The sequence below is a fragment of the Bufo bufo genome, chromosome 1 (genome assembly GCF_905171765.1).
Source record: "Bufo bufo chromosome 1, aBufBuf1.1, whole genome shotgun sequence".
NCBI lineage: Eukaryota > Metazoa > Chordata > Amphibia > Anura > Bufonidae > Bufo > Bufo bufo.
Genome location: NC_053389.1, coordinates 116,965,499 through 116,990,276, shown reverse-complemented (window position 1 = coordinate 116,990,276; position 24,778 = coordinate 116,965,499). Strand labels below are relative to the sequence as shown.

The 24,778-nt window shown below is 43.3% G+C and overlaps 1 protein-coding gene across 1 annotated transcript in view; it reads right to left on the bottom strand.

The window, feature by feature from the left end:
* WNT4 (Wnt family member 4) overlaps positions 1-24,778 on the bottom strand; it is a 73,014-nt gene that overhangs the window by 5,707 nt on the left and 42,529 nt on the right. Inside the window, exons 2-3 of the mRNA XM_040428600.1 lie at positions 20,818-21,053; positions 819-950 (exon numbers count right to left, since the gene is read on the bottom strand). Coding sequence (XP_040284534.1) covers positions 819-950; positions 20,818-21,053 — 368 coding nt within the window. The remainder of the gene's footprint in view (positions 1-818; positions 951-20,817; positions 21,054-24,778) is intronic.

The window sequence follows — 24,778 nt, the reverse complement described above, 5'->3', positions numbered from 1 at the left end:
AAAAGCCCATTTTGATAACAAAGTTATGTTTTTGTAATGTGGGAAGAAACTGGTTGGTGCCTGAGATGACCAGAGACCACTATGCCACTTAAAAAGACACCTGCATTAGGTGGTGCCCTGTTACAGGTTAGACGTTGAGGCCAAGGAGCTTAAAGTTACTCCCCTGGAATCTGGAAGGCCAAGAGACAAAATGACACAGCTTATGGGCAAACCCATGGTTCTGCAAGTCCTGGAAAAAAGGGTCACTAACCATGAAGTCCCCCCCCCCTTATATAATTTTTTTCATGACTGAATTTTGGGTTTCTACAGTATAATTTGTCCTTGCAACCACAGCCATTTCTGTAGTTCTGCAAATACCACATTAGTTCATATGATAATTATCTGGGTCATTTCTTTTTCTATAATTCATTAACTAAATTACCCCTAGGTCAGGAAGTTCTATAGTAATATTCAACGGAGCAGTTAGGTGTGAAATTAAAGAAAAAGGCGTTAGTATCCAGAACACAAGGGCATAAATTCCAAATTACAGGCTAGTCATTAGGTCAAAATGATTAGGCATGAGACATTTCTAAAATTCTATATTGTCAGTTGAACTTTTAGAAGTCTACAAGTCACTATGGATTTACTCAAAGATGTGGTCTGGAAATGCAGAAGAATTTGAGGTTACTATAAGGATATGTTTGTCCTGGACTGAATATACCGTGCTCACCCAAATAGTAATTTTGGGGCACAGTAGATGAGTGATCTGCATTTATGCTTTCCAGGTTCATTTCAGCTCCTATGTACAGTATATGACAATGCAATATAACTGTATTTACCTTGAGGGCTGACCCCATGAACAGTCCTATCGCAGCCACATTTTTCTAGGTCTCCACTACTACATGCCCGGGTCACTGCAAAGGCGACTCCTGCCGAAGATATTGCATACACGAAAGCTGCTTCCCTGGTGCCTGCAATAAAAAAAACTGTGAGTTATAATAACAAAATGTAAATGATCTCCAAGAACTCATAGGTAGGGATGAGCTAACCGAATTGCTGAATTGCGTTATTGATTCTGTTACCACGGACCATAATGCAATTCCATGACGGAATGCATAACGGAATACTGTTATGCATTCCGTCATAATAGAAGTCTATGGCCAGCATAACGGATGTGTCCGGTTTCCGTTATGCAGGAGAGTCCCGAACTTGAACTTCAAAACATGAAGTTCGCTCATCCCTACTCATAGGGCAAGATTTAGCAACCAATCAGATTCCACCTTTCATAATCCAAAGGAGCTCTGAAAAATGAAAGGTGGAATCTGATTGGTTGCTAGGGGCAACTAAGTCAGTTTTCCTTTACACCAGTTTTGATAAATCTCTCACAATGTGGTTTAGATGACCTTGCCTGAAACTCCAGTTAATCATGGATCCAATATTGGATGCTCCAAGACAGGCTATGAGCATAACTTGAAACTCCTGGGCTCCAGTGCAAATCAGTAATATGACCCCCCACCTGCTATGTGTCATTCCTAGTACTGGTGTCATCGTATGTGGAAGAGGTGTATTGCCTGTTCAGAGACCAGGCACTGCTATCTCTGCACCCCCTCTAGCTTTGCCCTTGCCTGCTTGCTTGTGCAAACATAGCTTGGGTCCTCAGAGAGAAGGTTGACTTGCCTGAATGCTGAGCCTTGGTATCTACCCATACATAAACCTAACCATAATCACAATTCTCGCAGCACTTTCTGAGCCATGAGTTCACAACCACATATCTGTTGTAGTCATTTCCTTTAACCTATATAACAGTGATGAAAAACACAGATTTCCTACCACAAATCATTACTGGATGGGACACAAACTAATCATTTCATTCAGAGCTGGTGCCAGAGAGGACAAATCTGTAATAAAATTAATGGGGATAGCTGAAGGGTCTGTTCTTCCTTTTCCATTTTGCCACCATTTGGGAACCCAGAGGTGTAACTTGAAGCTCTTGGGCCCCCAAAACAAAATCTACAACTTGCCCCATCTACCACATACCCTTTGTAAAATTTTAATCCTATTATGTAGTAGATTTGGCTTTGGGTCCTGACTGCTATCTCTGCATCCTCTGGATAGGTCATCAGTATCTGATCGGTGGGGGTGCAACATCTGGGACCCCTGCCGATCAGCTGTTTGAGAAGGCACCGGCACTCCTGTGATCACTGCTGGCTTCTTGCAGCTTACCAAGCACAGCGCCACTGAAGTGAAAGTCAAAGGGGCTGAGCGCGATACCAAGCACAGTCGCTATACAATGTAGACAAGAGATAAAAGATCTTGAATTTCTCGGTTAATATTTTTAACACTCTTTATTTACATTATTTTTTAAACTGCGATTTTGGTGAGGATGGTTTGATTTGGTGAGACATGCAGTCTTCTTGCCAAGGTTTAAATGAAACTTTTATTACATTTTTTAAATATAAAGTATGATAGAAAAGTTGTCATTAAACACAAGCGTTCAGCGCTGAGACATGTAATAGACAAAGCAATGCTTCCCTCTCCACAAAACATTGTAGCAGCTGTCCAAGTTTACGATTGCAGCAACCTTTTCCAAATATTTATTATGTCTAGCTCATCGAAACATTTTCACTGTACATTTGGATGTTTGCTGTTTCGTTGATCATCGTGTCCTCCAGATATCAACTAAAACTCCAAGCCTCCTGTACCACAGATTTACAGTCCATTTCCAGAACGCGCAGTGACTACCAGTGTTATTCTCAGTTGAGCTGTCATGTAGTGGAACTTAAAGGAAAAGTATTACCCTTAGAGATCAGATTCCATTAACCTGGTTGTCAGGGACAACTCCTCTACTTTCCTTTTGCATCAGTTTTGATGAATCTCACCCTGGATACTCATAGCGACCAACTACTGTCCACGTCTCATTTTTCCAGTGCAATTTACAAAATGAAAGCTGAACTCTCATTTGGGTTGCTTTGGGAAACAATGCCTCTTTTCCTCAGCTGGTTTTGACACTTGGAGCCCCCTATGCCGGGATAAATCTATAATGCCAAACAATTGGCCATTTCAGATTTACTCAAAGGGGCAACATTTGTCCACGTGATCTACTGAGGCACATGGATGTCACAGACGTGGGGGTTGGGGGTGGCAGGTTTCTCCACTCAGGACCCAACTGTATGAACCACAATGGAGAAATACTCTGTTGGACCTGGTATATCCATGCCTGACATGTTTGGCTAATCATTGGAATGGCCGGCATGTAATGCCTGATCCATTGAGAGGGCTTTTCTTTAATCAGGGGTTGCCTTAGGGTACGCGAACATGACAGTGTAGTTTATGTGGATTTTCTTTGCGTTTCTGCATCAAACCCACACCAAAATCCACATGTGGTATGTGAGGATTTTGTCACAATTTTTACCTGTTTGCTCCAGATCTCACCCTGGGCATCGCAAAAACAGTTGACATCCTGCAGATTTGAAAATACACACCGCAGGTCAATTTCTGCATGGAAAATGTCCACACCGTGTAGATGAGATGTTGAAAATCCCATTTCAGCTATATGGCAACAAAGCTTTCTGTTCATAACAAGAAGCATCATGCAGTTATCACAGTCCATTTCCATACCTCCCAACATTTTAATCCCCAACTTCTTTGCCTGATTAGGCCTACAAAACCTTGTAGAAATACCCACATTGTGACAATTTTGCATAAGCCTCAATTTGAACTTCTATAATTCAGGACAATCACACAAAAAACTAGATACTTGGCACTAGTGCCTAAAAATTACCAGTAAATATAAACCATTGTGTTTCCCCATTCTGAAAACCGTTTCTTAATTTTACCAATTTAAGGAAAGATGGATACCACCACCATTACAAATACTTTGGGGTTCACCACCATCCATCTTTTCTGGTCTCCTGGACGGCAAATAATTCTAGCTACCACACATCCTTTACATTTTATATACATAATTGCCAACAGTTCCTAATTTGCAGGGACAGTCCCTGATTTTCAAAGACAGTCCTGGCAAAGTCTGGCTGTCCTGGGCACACAGTCACCATTGGGTTCTCTCTTGTGATTATCTCTCTTACCAAGGCCCTTCTCCCCCAATTACTTAGTTTGTTGGCGCGGCCAGCTCTAGGAAGAGTCCTAGTTGTTCCAAACTTCTTCCATTTAAGAATTATGGAGGCCACTGTGTTCTTGGGAACTTTTTTGTAGCCTTCTCCAGATCTGTGCCATCACACAATCCTGTTTCTGAGTGCTACAGGCAATTCTCTCCTTCTCATTGATTGTTTTTTGTTCTGATATGCATTCTCAGCTGTGAGACCTTATATAGACAGGGCTGTGTATTTCCAAATCATGTCCAATCAACTGATTTTACCATAGGTGGACTCTAGTCAAGATCTCAAAGATGATCAAGATAAATTTTTACTACATTAGAATAAATTAGCAAAAATTTCTAAAATTCTGTTTTCACTTTCTCACAATGGGGTATTGAGTGCAGAAAGATGGGGAAAACTTTTTTTTATGTGAGCACAAGGCCATAACATAACAAAATGTGAAAAAAGTGAAAGGGTCTGAAGACTTTCCGAATTATATATATATATATATATATATATATATATATATATATATATATATAAACTTTTAGTATGAAATACTGTCTAATATGAGTAGTGAATATCTCTGATGACTGCTCCTAATACAATACATTCAGTCATATTCTGGACCCATGCATTAATTAACCACCGTAGCAAATATTATCCGCAGTAGTTTGCTTGGAAAGATGGAATGTTTTATCAACTTTATGGTAACTCCGAATATAGACCCGTCTCTCACCTCCATGTCTCTTCTGTGGATACCTCCTGTCAACATAAGTGGGACTACTTTGGTGGTCGTAGCTGACTGGTAGCTGGTCCACATTGCAAATAATCTGGCATCATAGAAAGAGCTTGCCAAAAACAAGCCCCAGACTGAGCTATTGTGGGGACTGACTCCCTTCCAAGTCAGTTGAGGTTAACAGCAGGCTCGTGTGGGTCGTTTTGCACTGTGGCTGCCTAAGAAGAGAAGACTTATATTCCAGTATCGCTGGCATTTCCAGTCTGGAATCTCACACACCACAAGTCTTTCCCCCCTTTTTTTCACACAGCTCCCCCAAAAAACAACCAGTGTCAAACAATGAGGCAAAGACTTATAGACTGCAGTTTTACATCTGACCGGTGTTTCTTACCACAAATTGACTTGTGTGTGATGCCAGCTTAGAAGGCAGAGTTGTGCTAGACCGGACCCACAATGACAGGCACTGTTCTGAGGCTCTATTTATACAAACATATCTGCTGTAACTATGGGGAAGCTCTGTGGTCCTATATGCAGAAGCATCAGGGTATGTGAAGCTTATGCATATAGTCAACGGGAATCACCAGATAGATAGGCCCAGTGTCATAGAGGCAAACCATGCATCAGCTATGGAGACCCTGGAGAGACACTAGGGTGGCAAGAACCTGTTCAGAAGGAAGAAGCTGCATTGCTAGTAAACAGGAGGGTAAGGAATTCGTCCAAAGGTATGGAGGGGGAACAAACACCATGCTCGTTTGTCTTGACGGCAAAACCTGGCACCATAATGGGAAGATTTTGATTTTCATTAAGGGACCCTTTCTACTCTGTGAATGCTACATCTTTTATAAAAATTGCTCACTTTACATATTTAGGTATTTAAATAATGCATATGAGCGTATTTTCTTTCCATGTCCGTTCTGGACCGTATGCAGAACCATTAATTTCAATATCCTGTGCATGTCCATTCCGCAAAAAATAGAACATGTCCTATTATTGTCTGCATTATGGACAAGGATAGGACTGTTCTATTAGGGGCTAGCTATTCCTTTCCACAAAATACGGAATGCACACAGAAGTCATCCGTATTTTTTGCGGATCCGCGTTTTGCGGACCGCAAAATACACATGGTCGTGTGCATGAGCCCTTAGTCTGCATTATGTTAAATGTCTGAGTAGTAATTATCAAATATACGGCCTCATGCACACGGCCATGTCTGTATTTCGGTATGCAAACCACGGATCCGCAAAATACAGATACCTTCTGTGTGCACCCCACGTTTCTCTCACTCCCATAATTAGAAATGACTTTTCTCCTCCACAATACAGATCAGAACAGGACATGTTCTATGACTTTGTGGAATGGCCACACAGATTCACAAAAAGTACAGATGTGTGCATGGCCCCACAAAAAATGCGGGTAGCACACAGATGAAAATTCAGTTGTGTGCATGAGGCCAAAGAGACATGTTTTTCTGAGTCTTGCTTTGATGTACAATTCAGATGATCAAATCTTTTAGCATCTTCTGCTGATTCAATGTCTACAGAGTTTGCTTAAGTGGTATACATTTTAGCAAGTGTAGGAATTATAGCTCTAATAGTCAGAAATAGAAAAACAACAAATTGTCCCACTACTTTATAGTAGCGCTGCTAAGCTGTTAGAGCTGTCGACTGGCAGAATGGTGAACGCAGCTCTGGAGTATAATACAGGATGTAGTTCAGGATCAGTGCAAGATCTGTAATGTATGGACGTTATTTGGCTCATTATGTAGATTATATATGGGCTGCATAACAGTGCTCAGGGGTGAGCACCGTGTGATTATACACTGGCACATGTGCAGTAGAGCCTGGAGTCTCTGCTGGGACAAAAACAAGTCTACTGCGCACGCACCGATATTTAATCGGACAGAGCTTGTGCAAGAAGACAAGGCCAGACAAGATGACATGGCTAATGCCTGGCTTTGATCATCAACCTTTCGAGGGAGTGGCTGGGTGGCTGAAGGTAGGAGGAACGCCCTATGTGCACCGAAGGTAGCAGGGATTCCCTTTGTGCAGCAATCAGCTAATTTGCATATTTTAAAAACTTATGGAATTTTCAATAAAAGATGTGCGACTTTGTATCAATATAGGATTACACATATAATAAGAGATGACTGGCAGATTGTACATAGGGTATTGCCAGAGATCTTGGAATTCATTCAGGTCCTATAGGAAAAATAAGAATTTGAAGGATAGACTTGTATAAGATCTGATATTGGAACAAAACAGTCAAACACATGGCCATGCCACCATGGCCTGGAAATTTTCCCTGTCCGGGATGTTGTAACAGTGGAGGCATACTGAAAGTGAAGGGTGAGATACACTTGCCGTTCTGAATTATTTGGTAGAGTGTCCCTGCAGTTTGATTTATGTAGTGGAGTAATGAACACAAGAGTACTATCAAAAGTGGACTTATTTACTGATTCTTAGGCCTCCTGCACACGACCGTTGTGTGCACCCGTGGCCGTTGTGCCGTTTTCCGTTTTTTTTCGCGGACCCATTGACTTTCAATGGGTCCGTGGAAAAATCGGAAAATGCACCGTTTTGCAGCCGCATCCGTGATCCGTGTTTCCTGGCCGTGAAAAAAATAGGACCTGTCCTATTTTTTTCACGGCCAACGGTTCACGGACCCATTCAAGTCAATGGGTCCGTGAAAAATCACGGATGCACAGAAGATTGTCATCCGCGTCCATGATCCGTGTCCGTGATCTGTGTCCATTTTTTCATTTCAATGGCAAACTTGACTTCGATTTTTTTTTTCATTTTTCATGTCCGTGGATCCTCCAAAAATCATGGAAGACCCACGGAAGAAAAAACGGGCACGGATCACGGTACAACGGAACCACGTTTTGCGGGACGTTAAAAAATACTGTCGTGTGCAGGAGGCCTTAGACACTTTATTGAAAGGGGACATTCAATTAGTCATCCTTGATAAGAGGTGTGGGGAAGGGGGGGTCCAGGAGAGATTATCATGTAAGAAACAGTTAAAATGGATTCATATACTGCAATCTTTACAACCTAGAGGTTTAAATATGGAATTAATATGAATAGCCTGTGAAGCACTGAACTGGGAGTCTGCTTATCTTTTTCTGTGTATTAATGGATACATTGATTTTTAATGTGTAATAATGATGCAAACTGACATCTTTAAAACATTTTTTTTTTTTTTGCAGATGCTGAGGAGCAGAAGGGGCTGCGAGATGTTTGCACCCGCAATTGAGAAATGGTGACATATTATGGTTTGATTGAGTTTGGGTGCCATATTCAGTTTATTAAAAGAAAAAAGAAATAACTTAGGGGCACATTTATTAAGACCGGTTCTGGCGTTGGATCTGCTGAAGTTATGAAGAGGTGCCGGCCTCTCCGTAACTTCTGCGCATCCAGAGCCAGCTTCCTTGCTGTCTTACATTTAGACCATTTTCTACGCCTAAAACAGTAGTGGAAAATGATGAATGAGATGGGTCTACGGGCCCGTCCCCTTCCCCCGCCCACAGTTTTAGATCTAACCGTTGCACCGCCATCTGCGCCTGAAATATGCCTAATTGAGGCGCATTTCAGAATAGTAAATGACCCCCTTAGTCTCTAAATTAAATATCGGTAAATTTCATGTTTGTACGTATTTCCCACCACATATCTTAATAAATGAGGAGAACGCTTGATTCCACATGCCGCGTGACTGCATTTTATGTTAGCAAAACAGAAATGTGGGTTAATCCTTCCAGAGATCTTGATGATTTTTTAATTTTATGGATTGCCCTCTGCAGTGTGTCAAACAATGACGTACAGTGCTGAGACCAAGAGGAAATAGCCATTCCACCATAAATTGCTTCTTTATCCCACTGGTAGTTCACACAACCGCTGAGAAAACAGACAACAGTGGAGTACGGTGAGTCAGCAGAACCCAACGGAAGCAGCTCAGGACACTTTTACCAGAGGATATTTAATGTCCTACAAGTATGCCGGCCTGAGGTTTCAAGTCTCATCTGCAAAATAGCAGCGTTAAAGTGCTCCATGTGTTCTGGGGCTGACACTGCGCACACGCTCTGCAGCGCACTGTCTAAAGGCAGCTCTTCTCATAAGGGGGGTTCACATTTGTGTTTAATGGATCCGGCAGACTGTTCCGTCATTGACTATAGTTCCATTGACTATAATAGGATCCGACGGGGATCCGCTTTCTAGTAAAATGCTGGACAGAAACAGTTGCATGTAATGGTTTTTGTCTTTCCAAAAATCAGCACTCATGCTGGAAAGCAGCCGGAGCCCATTATAGTTAAAGGGAATGTCTCTCTCTTCAGCAAATAGCATTTATTATGTAGAGAAAGTTAATACCAGGCACTTACTAATGTATTGTGATTGTCCATATTACTTCATTTTGTGGCTGGATTCATTTTTCTATCACATTATATACTGCTCGTTTAAATGGTTACGACCACTCTATAATCCAGCAGCGGTGGTCGTGCTTGCACACTATAGGAAGAAAGCACAGCCTATGTGAGCTCCCACGGTGCAGGCCACCATACAGGCTGTTGCTAATGTGTAAGCATGACCATCACTGATAGATTGCAGGGTGGTCATAACCATGGAAACCAGCAGTGTATAAATGGATGGAAAAATGAATCCAGCCAGCAAAGGAGTCGCTCACCATCTGTGTTGATTCCTCAAAGTTGTGTAAAACCTCACAGAGGTCAGACATGCATGCCCACTCCTCGCTTGTGAAGAGAGGAAGCTGACTGGAAAAGCGACGACCATGTTGCAGCTGGTATTCCGCTACTGCCCTCTGCTGCTCACAAAGCATGGCCAACATGTGGCTAATTTTTTGCGGAATGAGGTGACGATTTTATTGGTACCATTTTGTGGGACATACGCCTTTTTGATCACTTGGTGTTGCACTTTTTGTGATGTTAGGTGACAAAAATGGCTTTTTTTGACACATTTTGTTTTTTTTATGGTGTTTATCGGATTGGGTGGATCATGTGATATATTTATAGAGCCGACCATCACGGACGCGGCAATACCAAATATATCTATTTTATTTTATTTTTTCTATTTTTAAAGAGGACCTTTCACTAGTTTAAAAACTAAAAACTAACTATATCAGTGGGCAGAGCGGCCGGTATAGGCTCTGGTGTGTGCAGCTCCCTCTGTTGTACTGGACTCCCAGGCTATGAGCTGTGCGCTACGATTGGCGAAGCGCTGCAAGAAGGGACAACCCTAATACAAAAACTCACCCAGTACAACAGAGGGAGCTGTAGACACCGGAGCCTATACCTGGGCGAACCGAGCGGCGCCCAGACATACTAGTAAGTGCAGGGGGACCCCTGGGCGCCGCTCTGCCCACTGATATAGTTCGTTTTTCGTTTTCAAACTAGTGAAAGGTCCTCTTTAACTTTTTTTTTTTATTCCTTACTTGGGGAATTTATTTTTTTTACATGTGAAACCTTTTTTTTATTTCACCACTTTATTTAAAAAAAAATTATTTTACACTTTGCGTCCCCCATAAGGTCATACAAGACCTCTGGGGGATATTGAACGTGACTTTTTTTTTTTTTTCCCACTATTGATTTCTCCTGTAACTCCTGTATACTGATGAGCAGGGCAGGACTGAGAACTGGAGCAACAGGCAGCCCCTGAGTCCTGAGGTTTATGTTCCCCAATTTTATGCAACTAAAGTCAAATTATTGCAAAATCGCTAATAAACTATGGGGCAGATTCATCACGCCTTCACTCCAGAATTCTGATTTTAAAAAGTTGCAAAATAGGGCATTAGCGACTTTTTGCAGTTTTACAGTTTTATGCTTGCGCAAAAATGTTGCGACTTTTTGCAGTTTTACACCACTCATTCCCATTTTGAAATATGGGTGGGAAAGTGGGTGTGGCTAGTTATGTTAATGAGTTTCACTCCAGATTTATCAGTGAGACTTTTTTAAAAAGTGGCAAAAAAAAATAATTGAAATCTCTCTCGAGTAGGGGGTTGGACTAGGAAAACTGGAGGAGCTTTTCTAGACGAAAAAAAAATGTATCAAATAACATGCGATGTTTGACAAATGTGACTTTTCACACTAGCGAGTTATCCACCCGGGTGCCATGCGTGAGGTGAACGCATTGCACCCGCACTGAATCCTGACCCATTCACTTCAATGGATCTGTGTACATGAGCGTTGTTTTTCATGCATCACTTCTGTGTTACGTGAAATTCGCAGCATGTTTTATATTCTACGTTTTTCACGCAGCCCTGGCTCCATAGAAGTGAATGGGGCTGCGTGAAAAACGCATTGCATCCGAAAGCAAGTGCGTATGCAATGCGTTTTTCACTGATGGTTGCTAAGAGATGTCGTTTGTGAACCTTCAGTTTTTTATCACGTGCGTAAAAAAACGCATCAAAATGCATTGCACCCGTGCGGAAAAAAATGAACAACTGAAGGCAATCGCAGACAAAACTGACTGAACTTGCCCGCAAAATGGTGAGTTTCACTGAACGCATCCGGACCTAATCCGTATCGTTCGTGTGAAAGAGGCCTTAAAGTACACCAAAGCAGACTCGAGCAAAGCTGACTTCAAATATTCCCCTTAGGCCTCTTTCCCACGGACGTGTGCGCCCCGTGGTCGTGCTGCGGCCCGCAAAATGCGGGCCACAATGCACGAGCACAGTTCGTGTGGCATCCGCATCGGATCGCGGACCAATTCACTTGAATGAGTCCGCGGTCCGGCCGTTCCACAAAAAGATAGGACATGTTCTATCTTTTTGCGGAACGGAAGTACGGGACGAAACCCCACGGAAGCACTCTGTAGTGCTTCCGTTCCGCACCATTCCGCATCTCCGGATTTGCGGACCCATTGAAGTGAATGGGTCCGCATTCGTGAAGCGGAATGCCCACGGAACGGCGCCCGTGTATTGCGGATCCGCAAATGCGGTCCGCAATACGGCAACGGGGCGCACACGCCCGTGGGAAAGAGGCCTTATGATGAATTCCCCATGTGTTTCAATTCCTCACCCTATTTAATGTCTCTGCTTGCTGTAATTGTATAGAAACATTGTCATTTACATCCTGAGGCTGAGACCTGATACAGACCTTAAAAAAGTGTTTGATACAATTGTATACATTCTAGGCATTCCCCTGTGAACTAAAGAGCCAGGACTGATACATTGTAACAAACCAGGTCATGTCAGGACTAACGAGCACAGTCACTGAACTTTACTACATTTCTGAAAGACAGACCTCTTTAAGTGTACAGTGATACGGAAGCAGTAATACCATAGATGATTTGCCATTCTGTAGTCAGGAAAAGCTGGGTGAAAGCAGATATAGAAAACCTAGTGGCAGACACATTGGTTTTGACCCAGACTCCAAAACTTACATTTTTCTGATTTGTAAGGGGAATTGTATCCACTACATTGAACTCAATGATGATGACTATAAAGCTTTGACTATCAGTTGTGTAACATAAACCAGCTTTCCGTGTCTGAAAATAAAACTCGTGATCATTTCAATGTGGATGAGAAAAAAACATTATTGGTATTCTGCCTGGATCCTCTGGGGTCTGCATATATCACAAAAAAACCTTGACTATTTACATTATTGACCCTTGGCCAATACACTTAGAACTTGTAAATAGCTGACATTTTTACCTTTTCTTATTGAGTCTGGCGCCCACTTTCTTTCTCAGAATTCTAAGGATGTGTTTGATAGATTGGAAAAAGATTCTTTACTTAAAATCCCATTTGTTAGAGAAACAGCAGTTGGAAATTTTCTAATATTCATAATAGCGCATATGTTTCTATAACTAGAGACAAATGTTTAAGCGTGGGGGAGGGGAAGTTTTTGGATATGGAAATTGACATTAGAGGGCTTTTCTGGGGCTATCCTAAGTTTAGGCCAGGGATGCCCAACCTGCGACCCTCCAGCTGTTGCAAAACTACAACTCCCAGCATGCTCGGACAGCATACAGCTGCCTACAGCAAGGCATGGTGGGAGTTGTGGTTTTACAACAGCTAGAGGGCCACAGGTTGAGCATCCCTGGTTTAGGCCATTAAGAGTTATCCAACTTTTTCAGACCTTGCAGAATGGCCGGAGCCACGGTGGTGATCATATTTACCTGGTCCCCGCTGCTGAGCTACAGCTCCATTGCTGGCTGTGCATCTCCCGACTTTCTTGGCATCAACATCCTGTTGATGGGGGCATGAGACCACTGCAGCCAATCACCGGCCACAGAGGTGACCTGTGACCCAATGACGTGCCGCATGGGTGACAGGTCACCACAGCGGCCGGTGATTGGCTGCCGTGGTCTCATGCCCCCATCAACAGGATGTTGATGCCAAGAAAGTCGAGAGATGCAGAGCCAGTAGCAGAGCAAAGGAGCCGGAAACCCAGCAGCGGGGACCAGGTAAGTATGATCTGGTGGATTATAAGTCAGTGGGGGTAAATTAAATATCTCTTCTTTTTGTTTTTATAGGTTTTTTTCAGGACTTAAATATTGATGGCCTATCCTCAGGTCATCAATATCAGATCATGGGGGTTTGACACCCAACACCCGAAATGATCAGCTGTTCTAGGCAGAGGGTGGTGCATCAACCTATACAGTGGTGGCACCAGAAGCACAAGGCTCCATCCTCTGTGTCCTTCCAGGGTACTTCAGCTCAGTTCCCATTTAAGTGAATGGGAGCTGAGCTGCAGTAGGCTGGACACCAGTGAACACGGCCTTCCATCCACTGTATGATTTCTGGCACAGGTGGTTTGATTGGTGGGTGTGTGGCGTGTAGGACAGCCACTTATCTGATATTGATGGCCTATCCTGAGGACGAGTCATCAATATCTAAGTCCCGGAAAGCCCCATTACAGTCAATGGAAGTAAATATTTCTTATTTAAAGACTTTGTGCACTTTTGCATCCTACCGTTTTGTGTATACAGCTCATATGTAGTCCTATGTGGTTGAAGACTACAAACAAACTCTGTATAGTCTGATCCTGCAGTCAATCTCCATTACATCTACCCCCTATTACTTCTAACTAACCTTGCAAATTTAAGCATTTTTCATACTGCTTTTATTTGTCATTAAAGTAAATGGAAAAAAAAAAAGCTATAAAAATCTGCTGTGTGTGCATCCACCCTATAGTGTTGTAAATTCAGTTCAGTAGAACTACAGAAGGATGTGGATGCTACACCTGAAATATGGACATTGGACAAACATGGTAGAATATGCCCATCTGAACAGGGCCTTATTTACTTTTAGAACTTACTAACAAAACCATACTTACAGTCCATGTTCCTACAGTTTATTGTTTTAGAAAAATCCAGGTCTAGTTGGTAGTGACACGCTTATATTCAGACCTACAGTACCAGTCACAAGTTTGGAAACATTTTTTTATTCCATGGTTTTTATTTTTATTTTCTACATTGTATATTCATATTTAAGACATGAAAAGATGAAGGAACACATATGGAATGAAGTAGTACAAAAAACTTAAACCAACCAGAATATGTTTTATATTTTAGATTCTTCAAAACAGCCCTGCTGATGACAACTTTATGAATTAGCCGCCTGGAATGGTTTTCCAACAGTTTTAAAGACATTCACAGAGGTGCTAAGCACTTGTTGGCTCATCCCAAAAAATCTCAATTGGGTTAAGTTTGGACGATTGTGTAGGTCATGTAATCTGAGGCTACACTCCATCACTCTCTTTCCTGGTCAGATAGCCCTTACATAGCCTGGAGGTGTCTTTTGGGTCATTGTCCTGTAAAGTGTGAATAAATCGCCAACAATATCACTTGCAAAGCACCCACAAACTTCACATCTCGTCCTCCATGCTCCACAGTGCAAGCCACACATGTAGAAACCATCCTCTCACCTTCTCTGACAATCGTTATACACAGTCAAGTCACATATTGCTGCTTATTGACCACCAGCTAATATCCAGAGTAACCACCATGTGCAGCATGGACAGCATCTAGATGGGCTGCGAGTGACTCAATAAGTTTCTGGTAGGTTGTCACAGGTATGTGGAGCTATGCTAACTGCAGTGCATCCCACAACTGCTGGAGGGTCCGTGACGTAGGATCCATGAAGTGAACATGAATACTAAGGTGATCCCACAGATGCTCAATTGGCTTCATGTCTGGGGAATTAAGGGGTCAGGGTAGTACTTGGAAGCCTGGGTCATGCTCTTCCAACCAATGTCGGACATTTCTAGCCATGTGAAATGTCATATTCTCTTGCTGGAAGATCCCCTCTGCCCCAGGAGAGACAATCAGCATGTATGGGTGTAAGTAATCTACAAGGATGGATTCATACCTGAATCGGTTGAAAGTGCCTTCTACTCTGGATGAGTAGGCCCAGAGAATGCCACGAAAACATTCCCCAGACCATAACGCTGCCACCACCAGCTAGGGTTCTTCCAGCAATGATTGCATGGGGATTGTTCTCTGGTGATTCTCACCTGACATGCCAATGTCCACCGTTTGATGAAGGAGAAAACACGACCCATCAGAGAAGACAACCCTTTACCTATCAGCACAGGTCCAATTCTGATACTGCAGTGAAACTTGAAGCATTTTCTGCTGATGCAATTTTTTTTAGCAAAGGCGCAGTGACTATCTCTCTGCTTCGGAGTCCCATATGAAATAGGGTTCACTGAACTGTTGTTTTAGACACACATCTGGTAGCCCCTGGGTTATTTTGGCGGTAAGCTACTGTACTGTAACGTTGTGCACCTTCGTAGCCGACATTCACCTTTCAAATCAATGGTTTCCACATTGTTTAGTCCCAATGGTGTCATTTCTCCACTTATGATACACTTTCACCACAGCAGCACAAGGACAGTTCACAAACTGCACAGCTTCTGCAACGCTGAAAAATCACCCTTTTACCCATGACTGCAAGGGTTATGTGTGCAGACACCCTATCACACACCTTATATGTCCACCAAGCAGCTCACCACATGGGACTTCCTACATCAGCTACAGCCTACATGCTGCCGAAGTCGAAAGTTGGAAGTGGTTATAATAAGGTGACTTGACTGTGTACAGTAGTTGCCATTACAGCTTCAATTGTCATCTAGACAAAGTCCAACTGGCATACCAGAAGATCATCCTGGTCAGCCCAGCCTCTGATGGTCCAGTAGATAACAACCCGGCTTGGAAGTGACTTTGGTGAAGGTAGGACTATTCTTAAATAACTTATGAGATCTTATTGAGTCCAGTGTGCACAAAGATAACAGCAAAGAATATGATGCAATGAAAAATAGACAATATTTTCTTCATTGAAGGATGGTGGACTCTTAGAATTATAAGCCCAAAGAATCCCAGTCTAACAGTGCACCTAACTCGACTTTCGCAGCTTTGTCATCTACAATCCAGGAAAACTGCCCTACTACACTTATGGGGGGCCATTTCTAATATAAACTTAATTTCTTTAATGTTTTGAGATTCAGAGGTAGCAAAAACACTTGGGTCCTGGTGCTTGAGTAAGCCCACATTAAGAGCGTATGCACACGAATGTACAGTGGGATGCTAAAGTTTGGGCAACCTTGTTAATCGTCATGATTTTCCTGTATAAATCGTTGGTTGTTACGATAAAAAATGTCAGTTAAATATATCATATAGGAGACACACACCGTGATATTTGAGAAGTGAAATGAAGTTTATTGGATTTACAGAAAGTGTGCTATAATTGTTTAAACAAAATTAGGCAGGTGCATAAATTTGGGCACTGTTGTCATTTTATTGATTCCAAAACCTTTAGAACTAATTATTGGAACTCAAATTGGCTTGGTAAGCTCAGTGACCCCTGACCTACATACACAGGTGAATCCAATTATGAGAAAGAGTATTTAAGGGGGTCAATTGTAAGTTTCCCTCCTCTTTTTATTTTCTCTGAAGAGTAGAAACATGGGGGTCTCAAAACAACTCTCAAATGACCTGAAGACAAAGATTGTTCACCATCATGGTTTAGGGGAAGGATACAGAAAGCTGTCTCAGAGATTTCAGCTGTCTGTTTCCACAGTTAGGAACATATTGAGGAAATGGAAGACCACAGGCTCAGTTCAAGTTAAGGCTCGAAGTGGCAGACCAAGAAAAATCTCGGATAGACAGAAGCGACGAATGGTGAGAACAGTCCGAGTCAACCCACAGACCAGCACCAAAGACCTACAACATCATCTTGCTGCAGATGGAGTCACTGTGCATCGTTCAACCATTCGGCGCACTTTACACAAGGAGATGCTGTATGCGAGAGTGATCCAGAGGAAGCCTTTTCTCCGCCCACAGCACAAAAAGTGCCGCTTGAGGTGGGCTAAAGCACATTTGGACAAGCCAGCTTCATTTTGGAATAAGGTGCTGTGGACTGATGAAACTAAAATTGAGTTATTTGGCCATAACAAGGGGCGTTATGCATGGAGGAAGAAGAACACAGCATTCCAAGAAAAACACCTGCTACCTACAGTAAAATATGGTGGTGGTTCCATCATGCTGTGGGGCTGTGTGGCCAGTGCAGGGACTGGGAATCTTGTCAAAGTTGAGGGACGCATGGATTCCACTCAGTATCAGCAGATTCTGGAGACCAATGTCCAGGAATCAGTGACAAAGCTGAAGCTGCGTGGGGCTGGATCTTTCAACAAGACAACGACCCTAAACACTGCTCAAAATCCTCTAAGGCATTTATGCAGAGGAACAAGTACAACGTTCTGGAATGGCCATCTCAGTCCCCAGACCTGAATATAATTGAAAATCTGTGGTGTGACTTAAAGAGAGCTGTCCATGCTCGGAAGCCATCAAACCTGAATGAACTAAAGATGTTTTGTAAAGAGGAATGGTCCAAAATACCTTCAACCAGAATCCAGACTCTCATTGGAACCTACAGGAAGCGTTTAGAGGCTGTAATTTCTGCAAAAGGAGGATCTACTAAATATTGATTTCATTTCTTTTTTGTGGTGCCCAAATTTATGCACCTGCCTAATTTTGTTTAAACAATTATAGCACACTTTCTGTAAATCCAATAAACTTCATTTCACTTCTCAAATATCACTGTGTGTGTCTCCTATATGATATATTTAACTGACATTTTTTATCGTAACAACCAACGATTTATACAGGAAAATCATGACGATTACCAAGGTTGCCCAAACTTTCGCATCCCACTGTATTTTTTTCCTCATCTGATCTGCAATAAGTGGGGCTGAAAAAGATACAGACAGCACACGTATGTCTGTTCTGTGGCACCTTCAAAAAAAATAGAACATGTCCTATGATTGTTCTATAGAGGTCAGGACGTTCCATTCCGAACTGCCTGTATCCGTGTTTTGTGGATCCGCAATTTGTGGACTAAAGAAGCTGGCTATGGTTGTGTGCATGAGCCCTTAGGCACATGGTAGGTAGGGGCCCCTGTTACACATTTTGCATTGTGGCCCGGGAGCTTCATGCTATGTCTCTGCCTGACCTCTGACTGATGTTCAAATAAACATAGCTTTTGAAGTATTTTGTAAAATTGTGAATGTTTCTCAACTGAAAAACATACCGTGGTACCATATGTAGAAACCACAAGTGCCTGTGTTGTGTTTTTTCCTATTGACGTCAACTGAGAAAAACAGTAAACCACAAAAATGCCATGGGGAAAGTGATGTCTTCGTGGTCCAGAGCCATAATTGACACCAAGATAGTGTGCACCTGTGTGAATGAAGCGTTGAAATCTACCTACATAGATTGAACCTCTGCAACGTGTGCTGCTATGCTGTAGGAAATGATGTATATGCTGTATATGGTACAGCCAGCTGTGTTTTGTATGAGGTCTATTCCCTGTCGTCACCCTCGGTACTACTGCAGTAGCTTTTACATTTGGAATGCTGGGAATATTGCCAAGTTTAAAGGGACACGCATGTCAACACAGTGCTTATATGAAAGTGCATGTTGTGCCGAGATGGAGCTTAAGTTTATTTTTCCTTTCATTTCTAGTTTAGCGTTTAATACCATTATTGGTCTCCTGACGTATAACACAGAAGAAGGAAAAAAATAGCCGCACTCCACCATGTGGACAGCCGTAAACACTCTGCTATTACCACCTAGAACTCACTTGCTCACTAATATGCCTCCATGATTAACCATTTTAGGGATGGGTTTATAAGCTCTAAGGGTACGACCACATGGTGTGATTGTGTCGCGGTTGCCACGCGGCTGCACTATGTTCGAGTGGAGTGCGGCCATTCAGACACAGCAGGCTCTGATTAAACTAACGAAGATCACGCTGTTTAGTCGGTCTGCATTGTTAACAGCAGCACGGCATCGTCAATATCGCACGGCCGTTAACAATGCAGAGCGACTAAACGGTGCAGTTTAAATAGAACCCCTGCACCCATATAGCCACGGGGTACTGGACCACAGTGGGTGGTCGTACTCTAATTACTGTCCGATGCCTCCTTTCAGCTCAAAATCTACTTTATTCAAATGGTGCAGATGGCACGTTATAGGAGGAAGAGACACCCATCGTTTACTTGCCACTGAGTAAAAGGGAAGGTGTCATGAGAAAATGACCTATTGTTTAAATCACATTTTTATGTTAAATGCATTTTTAAAGGTTTTTTTTATTCAAATGTTCAAAGTCACTATCTATATTCAAAAAACTAACTAAAATTCTGCAGTTTTCACACTGGCCATGAGGCCTAAAATATGTTAGGACTTCCTGTATTTTGAGAGCAGCTACAAGGGACATAGACACAATCGGCAGGAGGGGACCTTATTGACTTCTATGGGAGAGTTTCCGGGGCATGCTCTGTGCAGAGGTCACAGGTCAGGAGGGAGTAGATAAGCTGTTATATCACCTATTGTAAATGGTGGATCCTGTGATCTATATAAAGGTGATACTTGTCATAGAAATTCTGAGGCTAGTTTCATACTAGCGTTGTGAGATTCGGCAGTCTGATCATAGGTATATGAGAGGAACTCCATTGTCCCCTGTGGATTCTGACATGCTTGGTCCTTTGTTCAGCCAACTTGTAAAATCACCACTTTTACCACATATTAAAACTTTTACAGTGTTGGCGGTTCCTTCTCTCCATTCAAACTCTTCAGTCTTAGGCCTCATGCACACGACCGTTCCATTTTTTGCGGTCCGCAAAAAACGGAAGCTGCCCATGTGCCTTCTGCAATTTGTGGAACGGAACGGGGCGGCCCATTTTAGAAATGCCTATTCTTTTCCGCAAAACGGACAAGAATAGGACATGCTATATTTTTTTTGCGGGGCCACGGAATGGAGAAATGGATGCGGACAGCACACGGAGTGCTGTAAGCATCTTTTGCGGCCCCATTGAAGTTAATGGGTCCGCACCCAAGCCGCAGAAAATGCGGCTCGGATGCGGACCACAAAAATGGTTGTGTGCATGAGGCCTAAATGTAAGAAATATCTGGAGAAGCCCACATGGTACAGGGTGGCTAAAGCCTCCAAAAGATGGAGGGCCCTGGGCAAATGCCCCTTTCCCTCACTCTATAACCTGTCCTGCACCAGACTGGTAGTAGTTGTTTAGTGTAGGTTAATTCAGCTCCCACAGCAAAAGCTCAGGCCTACATTGAAGGTATGCCACTGAAGGTAAAAAATATATAAAAATCCATGCTCTTCATCTAGTATAGAAGCTCCATTGCTAGTGTTTGGAGTAAAACTTGCTACCAGTATAGTACTGTACAGTGAATCAATGTCCCCTCAAAGCAGCAAATAGGGGTCTCCTCTCTTAGCAACTTTCTCAACAGTACTACAGGCCATCCAGGCTTCTACAGTAGATCTATTCATGGACTTTGTCCTTCAGCAATGTGAGCCTCTGCTTGAGTGATGTCTCAGATTTAATCGGAGGGGATTTTTATGGTTGTCTAATTAATATTAAGTAATGTTCTTTAAAAGTCGTCACCCCTTTCAAGTGAAGAATTACTTTACTTGAGGCTTAGTATGAATGTAAACAGTACCATTAGGCTAAATAACTTGAAACTCTACGTTTCTTACCCTGTGTCACCACTTTTCCAAAAACAGGCAATGTGTCGAGCGTTGAGCAGTTCCAGCGTCGATTCCTAAACTGATACTGGCATTCTTCAATTGCCAGCTGAGCCCCTCGCCTCACGGAATCCATGACTTCCAGATTCCTTTTGCACATTTGCACCTGGCGTTGAATTAATCCCTTGAGCTTCTCACAAGTTTCCTCCTCTGAAATGCTGCCTACTGAGGACAGTTTTGCAAGGTACCTACAAGACATACAGAAGAAGACAACTTAATTGCTTGTAGACCAACATATAAAAAGCTTCCTTTAGGGCTTGTTCACACGACCGTGCCCTGTTTTGCGGTCCACAAATTGCGGATCCGCAAAACATGGTTGCCGCCCCGTGTGTCTTCCGCAATTTGCGGAACAGAACGGATGGCCCTTTATAGAAATGCCTATTCTTGTCCTTAAAACGGACTCATAATTCTTGCGGGGCCACAGAACGGAGCAACGGATGCAGACAGCTATCCGCATCTTTTGTGGCCCCATTGAAGTGAATGGGTCTGCCCCCGAGCCGCAAAAAATGCGGCTCAGATGCGGAACAAAACCACAGTCATGTGAATGAGCCCTTAGAGAGCAGCATTAAACCTCAGCCACGTAGAAAAGTGGACACGCTGTGAATATTGTGCACACCTAGCTATGGGAACATTTCTGAAGGTTTCCAGACTTGGATATATGAAAAATAAAGTAGTGACCATCAGGGCTACATTAACGGTACTACAGTCAGGGGCCCAACCACATTAAAAGCCTCATTAGTATTCACTTCAGTGGCTGGATATGGGGTGAGCCCTCTACTAGCACATAGGCTTTTACTAATGAAATTATTTTACAGGTCTTTGTTGGGATTTGAACCCCATACCTTCTATATGACATGCAGTAGATTTACTATTACAATATAGACCTGCCTTAGTGGAAGGACTGGATTTTATATGCAGCATATGGAGTTGTGTAAATCCAATCCACTTTACTGCAGATTTTCCGCTGCCCTATGTAAACGTACCCTTAGAGTCCTAGTGCAGAATGAATTTATGGAAAAATAGAGGCCAATAAATTTAGACCCTCTTGTCGCAGAATGGGGAACCCATCTACAGAAATTGACTATGGTAAATTACTATTTTTGCTGTGGGACGCCTTTTTGGCCTCTTGCACATGACCATATGGCCTCCAAGATATACGGTCCGTGAGCGGGCCATATGTCCTGGAGCAGCGGCATTGATCGTGCGGACTTAAGATTACGATGATGCTGTGGACTTCGGGCCGCCCGAGGGGCTATTGTCCCGCACTCATAAGATCTTATGAGTGCGGGACAAAAGTCCCGCGGGCGGCCCGACGTGCACAGCATTATTGTAATCTATGATGCTGTGTGCTCCCGTGCGCACGATCAATGCCGCTGCTCCGGGACAAATGGCCCGCTCACGGACAGTATATCTCGGAGGAAATACGGTCGTGTGCAAGAGGCCTTTCTTTGTACACACCTTCTTAGAGCAGACACTTGAAGACCATACCAAAGTAAGGCCTCATGCACACGGCCGTGGGTGGCCATTCTGTGCATTGGGGACCACAATATGCGGTCCCCAATGCACAGGCAACGTCCGTGCGGGCGGCCGGGAGGGATCGAGACCCATACAACTTGAATGGGTCAGTGATCCGTCCGCACCGCAAAAAAATAGTACATGTTCTATTTTTTTGCGGTGCGCAGGCACGGAGAGAAACCCCACAGAATCACTCCGTAGCACCGCAGCTCTGGATTGCGGACCCATTCAGACCCGAATTGCGAGGCAATGGCCGTGTGCATGAGGCCTAACAAGGACACACTCTAAATCGGTTATCTGGAAGTCGTCCCTATCTTCTAAATTACCCAGTCTCATATGAAGACCACCTATGCACTTATTAAAAATAAATTGTAATTCATTGAACAGACACATGAATTAAAAGGTTTATCCAGAAGAAAAAAATCTGCTTTTCTTTTTCTAGAAACAGCGCCACTCTCAACCATGGGCTGAGTCTGGTATTGCAGCACTTCCCCATTCCAGTAAATGGGCCTGAGCTCCTGAATTGCACAGTCTAGACCAGGGATGCTCAACCTGCGGCCCTCCAGCTGTTGTAAAACTACAACATCCACAATGCCCTGCTGTAGGCTGTTCGGGCATGCTGGGAGTTGTAGTTTTGCAACAGCTGGAGGGCCGCAGGTTGAGCAGGCCTGGTCTAGAGGTAAGCATCGTACGTAACCCCTTTAAACCGCATTTCTACTCCCTGATAGAATTGCTCGGGACACAAGATGTGCTGTGTGCTTGCAGCCATATTCTGTAGGGCCGCGATGACAGACGGTTTCAACGTGTTCTCCTTCTTGTAGTAGATTTGCAGAATGCTTTGGCAATAGATGAGTAAATTATTTGCAAGTGCACATTCGGACTGTTAACAGCGATTTGCTTGTTTCATTAGGGAGTGCGGATAATGTGCGAGAAAAAAATAAAAAGCAAATCATATTTTAACTGCTGTGAGAATCAACAGGCACTTTGCCTGTAGAGCTTACAATCTGAATTTTCTGCTGGGCTGGAAAAAAATAAAATAATTCCTTGTCTTGTAAATGTAATCTTGGCTGTCTGACAACCCATCTGTCTCCCGCTCAGTGATCAATCGTCTTCTTACTGACATATCTTGCAGGAAGTTTGAGCAGCGATCGGCCCTCGTGCTCACAACTCGGCAACTTTTGTCTCTATCTCGCTGATACTATAGGGATGTGCATTCCTTGCTGTGAATCTATCTTGTCAAAAATCCTGATTACTGCTGTATCCAAGTACTACTTGGAAAAGCCAGAGGTCTTTGGAGTCAGCCAAAATAAGCAGAAAATAGTTGTGTGTGCCAACTCACAGCTGCCATAGCGTCCTCTCTCAGCTTCTGCTGTTTTGTAATCCTTCACACACAAATACTTTAAAACCAAAACTTCAGAATTGAGATTTTAGTCCTTTATGTCTGTTGTAGAGGAAAACGAGTCAGGTAGTGCGCGTCATTGGCCACCAGACAAGGGCCATGGGTAGAGCCATCTAGAGCCTCGAGTATCCATAGAAGTGCCCAAGTCACCAACACTTTCCTTGTTCAATGTCACAAAATAACTTATCCCCTCAGTTACGGCTCATGCATGCGAACGTGTGCCGGCCGTGCCCGTATTGCGGCTCTTGAAAATGGGTCCGCAATCCGTAAGATACAGAGTGGAAGCGCGGAAGCACTACAGAGCGCTTCCATGGCATTTCGGCCCATGCCTCCGCACCGCAAAAAAAGTAGAACATGCTCTATTTGTTTCAGGTCACGGACCCAATCAAGTTGTATGGGTCTACTCTGCCTCCGCCAATGTCGGCCACGCGGTCGGTGTCTGTGCATTGGGGACCGCCAAAGAGACGTGAGTGAGTGCAATGCGTTAAACTCCGTTCCACTTAAAGGATTCAGCAGCATTCTACAGATTTATGATGCTGTGTAACCCTTGCAGTCCCGAAAACTATGGTATCACACTGACAGCATCATAAGGGTCTATTCACACGTCCGCAACTGTTTTGCGGTCCGCAAATTGTGGATCCGCAAAACACGGACACCGGCCATGTGCGTTCCGCATTATAATAGAAATGCCTTTTCTTGTTCGTGTCTGCGGACAAGAATAGGACATGTTCTATTTTTTGGCGGGGCTGCGGAACGGATGTGCAGATGCGGACAGCACACTGTGTGCTGTCCGCATCTTTTGCGGCCCCATTGAAAATGAATGGGGCCGCACCTCTCCCGCAAAATTGTGGAATGGATGCGGACCCATTTTGTGGACGTGTGAATGGACCCTTAGGCCTCCTGCACACTAATGTATTTTCTTTCCGTTTCCATTCCGTTTTTTTTTTACGGACCGTATGCAGAACCATTCATTCAAATGGGTCTGCAAAAAAAAAATGG